This window comes from Dipodomys spectabilis, unplaced genomic scaffold (assembly GCF_019054845.1).
Source record: "Dipodomys spectabilis isolate Male_0828 unplaced genomic scaffold, ASM1905484v1 ptg000228l, whole genome shotgun sequence".
Classification (NCBI taxonomy): domain Eukaryota; kingdom Metazoa; phylum Chordata; class Mammalia; order Rodentia; family Heteromyidae; genus Dipodomys; species Dipodomys spectabilis.
Window position 1 is genome coordinate 8,937,887 of NW_024870905.1, and position 5,414 is coordinate 8,943,300.

General features: G+C 46.6%; 1 protein-coding gene across 1 annotated transcript; it reads left to right on the forward strand.

Annotated features, from left to right (window-relative positions):
• Positions 1-424: 424 nt before the first annotated feature.
• Positions 425-1,477, forward strand: LOC122123405 (undifferentiated embryonic cell transcription factor 1-like). Its single transcript, XM_042697742.1, has 2 exons — positions 425-1,043; positions 1,221-1,477. Exons 1-2 carry the CDS (start codon positions 425-427, stop codon positions 1,475-1,477), a joined length of 876 nt encoding a protein of 291 aa, XP_042553676.1.
• The last annotated feature ends 3,937 nt before the right edge of the window (positions 1,478-5,414 follow it).

Below are 5,414 nucleotides of genomic sequence, written 5' to 3' on the forward strand. Positions count from 1 at the left end.
AGTAGTGTCAATAGCTTTGATAGTATTGATCATGCTGACCAAGTCAAGATTATGTTTTGCCTATGCTTCTGTGAGTCAAGGCTCTGTTTCTGCCAAGTTTTGCTTCTATAACCTTGCTTGCTTGCCTTGGTAACAAGGCCTTAAGCCCACCAATTGAAGACCACCGCTGAGTGGTCCCACTATGAGTGGCCCATTACAAATGATTACATATGATATTACCATAAAGAACAAATTAATTTAAAGGTTCTAGCTGTAACCAATGAAAAATATGCCAAACCTGCCTTTCATGGCTTGTATATATAACTCTATCTAACCTACCCCTATAAAAACGCATCCTACCCTGAGCTCAAGGCTGTTCCTACTTTCCCGGTGGTAGGAAGTGGTCCCATGTGGTGGTAATAAAGTTCCTAGCTCGGCAGAGCGCATGCGGCAGCCCAGATGCTGCAGCCGCCCTGGGTCTCCCAGCCTCCGGGCTCCCGCAACCCCCCAGGCCCCTGCAGGCCCCCGGGTGCCACCCCAACCCCGGAGCCCACGCAGCCCGCCGGGATGCTGCTGGCCCCGGTGGTCACCGCCACTCGCGCCATGGTCGCCGACCGACTTGGTGGCCGAGCTGCTGCCACTGGCCAAGGACGTGCCGGGGACCCCGCCGCGGGGCCTGGCGGTGACCAATGGCGGCTTGCCCCTCTGGCCCGGCGCGCCCGTGTCCCCGGGCTCAGCGCGGCAGGAGCCCTGGAGCGCCTGGGAGACAGAGCTGCTGCTTGCCGAGCTGCTGCGGCCAGCTGTGTGGCGCACACTGCCCACCTACCGCCAAGTGTCGGCCGCGCTTGCCCTGCGGCAGGTGCGACACACTCCTGCGCAATGCTGCTGCCGCTACAAGTTCCTCAAGAGCAAGGTGCGCAAGGCCAAAGGCCAGCCGCCCGGGTCCTTCGACACGCAGATCCGCGAGCTCATGGGGCTGCTGGGCGACAACCAGCAGGACAGGCGCACCCGCCGCAGCCGCCGCCCCGCACCCTCTGTGCCCGCGCCGGTTCCGGAAGACCCAGGTAGGCAGGCGGCTGGGCGGAAGAGGGGAAGGGATGGCAGGGCTGGGGAGAGGGGGAGGAGGGGGGAAGGGCAATCGGGGCAGGAGGCTGGAAGGGGCGGCTGGGGCCGGAGGCTCAGAGGCCAGCGGGCGGGTGGCAGAGCCCTCACCCCCGCCGACCCAGTGCTCCCTCCCGCAGGTGCCGCGCCGCCCTGGGCCCCCGCCAACCTCTTGCCGCCTGCCACCACACCTTCGCTGAATGCTGCTCTGCTGCAGACGCTGACGCACCTGGGCGACATCTTGGGCATGCTGGGCCCTCTGCGAGACCAGCTGCTGACCCGGAACCAGCACGTGGAGCAGCTGCATGGCTCCTTCGACCAGACTGTGTCCCTGGCCGTGGGCTTCATCCTGGGCAGCATGGCAACCCAGCGCGGCATCTTGGGCGAGCTGAGCTAGCCGCACCCGCCACCACCCCCCCAGCATTCAAGAAACCCTTTTGGATTTAAAAAAAAATAAAGTTTCTAGCACCTTTATCTGGGTTTTGTGAAGTCTCTTTTGGATCCAGGATATAATAGATGTAGGCCCAAATGAGATCCAGGACCCCGGGCCTTGAGCTCAGGGACTTTGGACTGGTGTCAGAAGAGCCACTCCCTAGGGGACAGCTGTGGAGAGAAGTTCCTAGCAGGAACTTAGAACTCAAAAGCCTCTAGAGGTAAGTTGAAAAGCCTGGGCAGGTATAGTGGAAGGGGCAGAAGGGGAGGTGGGATGCATCAGAACTCCCAGCCACTGAGGAGTTTGGGATGCGCCTCTCCCCAGTGGAGGCACTTTCTGCCAGGTAGATTGGCCCTCCCTTAATGTAAAATTGCTGCAGGAGAGCTCCTCTAAGCTAACACCTCTCTTCTAGGTTCAGAGAGTTATTTTGGGGCTCTCAGTCACCGAAATCAGGTCCCCTAAACGCCAGAGCTCACCATTCTCTGAAAAATAAAAACCCAGACAATTATTCAAGTTATTAGAATCTGTTCTTTTTGTTCGTTTGGACATCTCTGGGGGAATAAAAGTTCCAGCTTTGTCTGGGCCTGGTCATAGACCTGCTCTGTTTTGTCTGTGTTGCAGCAGTCAAGAGGTGGGCATGGAAGGTCACATGCCCTTACAAGCTTCAGGCTGCATTTTCCTGCAGAGGCAGCCGGAGGTGAGGGCATAGACAGTTTGAGCCTAGTTTGGACATTTGACTTGTCCGAACAGTTAAAAAAATTGTAAAATGCTCTTGTCTAAAAAGAAAATTGGATAAAAGATAGGCCAGTTCAGTTTCAGGTGACTCCCACCTAGCCTTCCTCCAGCTGAAGGTATTCACAAGGCCAATTGGTAAAATGCATTGCTAAACAAGCAAGCCCTGGGTAAATGAAGCTCAGCAAAGGCACTTTGTTTTACAAATCTTAAATCTTTAGATCAAGATTCTGGACTGATTTTCATTTTTGTGCACTTTAAGTTTTGTATGAGTATGTTGGAACATGTTTAAGATGAAAATCAGCATGCTGTAAAAAAAAGAGTTTAAACTATAAGGAAGGTCATCAGATTTGTATGCCAAATATCTTAAAGGATTATTGTATTGTTTTAAACAGAAAGTTTAGTTAAACTTTCTAAGAATTCTTTAATTTACAAATCAAAATCTGTATTTTAAAATTTGGTATTTTAAAATGCAAAGGTTGTTTACACTGTAATCAAGTTATCTGACTCAACAAAAAGGCATTGGCTGTTTGGGATTTAGTTCCCTCTGCTAAAACTTGGGGATACTATTAGAAATTTAAATATAAAGGTTTATTTAACACTGTCAAAGATTTTACCTGTTCTGTCTAAAACTTTACCTGTTCTGTCTAAAACTATTTCATTCAAGAACCAAGAAAAAAAAAGGGCAAAACTTAGACTCTAATAGAAGACCTGTCTTTTGAGGTGAGGGATGTAGAGGCAGACGTGCAGCTCAGCCAGTCATGCAGGGTGGGACAGGCCCCGGGGGGAGTCCACGCATGGTAGAAGAGGGCAAGCTGGCACAAAGGCAGTTCAACTAACCCTGAAGAGTTGGGTGCATGCACATTCCTTAGGAGGGGCTGTGTGGCCAATCTTTGTCCTGTCCCTTTCTCTTGCAGACAGAGACAGGAAACATAATGGTAAAAATGAGTGATGTCATGATCTGATTCCTAAAACTGCCACTTGAATGTATTAACTTTGAAAAAGCCTTAAAAATATGGTTAGAAAATTTATCAGTATATGATTTGCTTTCATTGATACTCTGCAATTGGATATGTTTTTTTTTAAAGGCATATAGGTGGGCTGGGAAGGTGGGTCAGTGGTAGAGCACTTGCCTTACATGCATGAGGCCCGGGCTCAGTTCTTTAGCACCACATAAGCAGAAAAGAAACAACCAGAAGAGGCACTGTGGCTCAAGTGGTACAGCGATAGCCTTGAGCTGAAGAGCTGAGGGACACCGCCCAGGCCCAGAGTTCAGGGCCACAACCAGATACCCCCCACCTAAAAAAAAAAAGGCATATAGGTGTTAAGTCTAGCTTCTTGGTACAGTACTGGTGATTAATTCTTGCATTATCAAAAAATGGTCATTTGAGTTCAAAAGTTTTTAATGTATATCTGTTTTAAAATGAGTAGCCAAGAGGAAATAGTGGTACATATCCTCAAGAATTCAAAGGAGTTTTCAAAATACAAATGAAAACTAAAGTATAAAATGTTAAAGCAGAGATTAATAAAAGGCTTAAATTAGGATTGGTAAGTCTTTAGCCCACTTATTTCTTGGGCAGTTGTTTCTTCAAGGTTTGTTGTTGGGGGATTTAACTTTTTGAGTTCCAGGTATATTTTAGATATGAGACACTTGTCCGTTGTGTGGCTAGTGAAGATCTTCTCCCAATCCGTGGGCTTTCTGTTGATCTTGCTAGCTATGTACTTTGCCATGCAGAAGCTCTGCAATTTCATGCAATCCCATTTGTCCAACCTTTCTTTGATTTGTTGTATTTCTAGGTCTCTGTTAGGAAAATTTTGGCCTGTCCCAAGGAGACCTGGGTTTCTATTATTCCATCCTGTAATGTTTTCAGAGTGTCTGCTTTGACTCTGTGGTCTTTGATCCATTTGGAGTTGATTCTGATGCAGAGTGATATATAAGTAGTTAACCAATTTTGCCAGCACCATTTATTGAAGAGGCTGTCTTTCATTCTATTTTTTTTAGCCCTCTTATCCAAGATTACATAGTTATAGGTATGTGGGTTCATTTCTGGGTTTTCAATTCTATTCCATGGGTCCTGAGATCTGTTCTTGAGCCAGTACCAAGCTGTTTTGATTTCTACAGCTTTGTAGTAGAGTTTGAAATTTGGTATTGATATTCCTCTAGCAGTGTTCTTTGTGTTAAGGATCGCTTTTGCTATTCGGGGTCTTTTATTGTTCCATATGAATTTTTGGATTGCCTCTTTTATTTTCCTGAAGAATGAGGTTGGAATATTGATAGGTATCGCATTGAATTTGTAGATAGCCTTGGGAAGTATTGCGATTTTCATGATGTTGATCCTTCCAATGTAGGAGCATGGGAGGTTTTTCCAATTTCTAATTTCTGTTTTGATTCCTTTTTCAAGTTTTTAAAGTAGGTTCCTCATAGACTCCACATAGACCTCCCCTGTGACCCAGCAATCCCACTTTTGGGCATTTACTGGAATGATCACAAGCAAAGCCGTACTAAAGCTACCAGCACAACTATGTTTATTGCAGCATTATTTACCATAGCTAATGTATGGAACCAACCCAGATGCCCCACAGTAGATGAATGGATCAAGAAAATGTGGTATATATGCATAATGGAATTCTATGCCTCTATCAGAAAGAATAACATTGTCCCATTTGTTAGGAAATGGAAAGACTTGGAAAAAAATATATTAAATGAAGTAAGCCAGGCCTAAAGAAACATAGGTCCCATGGTTTCCCTTATTTTCAATAACTAGTACATGTCTGAGACAATCAGAAACAGTCAGATACGTTGATGTTAGGTTAAATGAACCCCAAGATAAGGACTCAAATAGTTTTTCTTTCTTGCTATTGTTTATAACATATTTATAAGATGATTTCTTTGTTGCTTTGTATGTCCCTCCCCCATGGCGGGGGCGGGGGGGGGGTTGGAGGGTGGGGAGGGTGGGAAGATATTGTAAGGGGAAACAAAGGAGGAGGCAACAAATGTACTTATCACCTTGCCCATGTAATTGAAACCCCTCCATATGGTATTTTCACAATAACAACAACAACAACAAAAAAAAACCTTTGAACTTAAAAAAAAATAGGATTGGATGGGCTGGGAATGTGGCTGGGCTGCGAAATTGGCTTAGTGGTAGAGTGCTTGCCTAGCATTCAT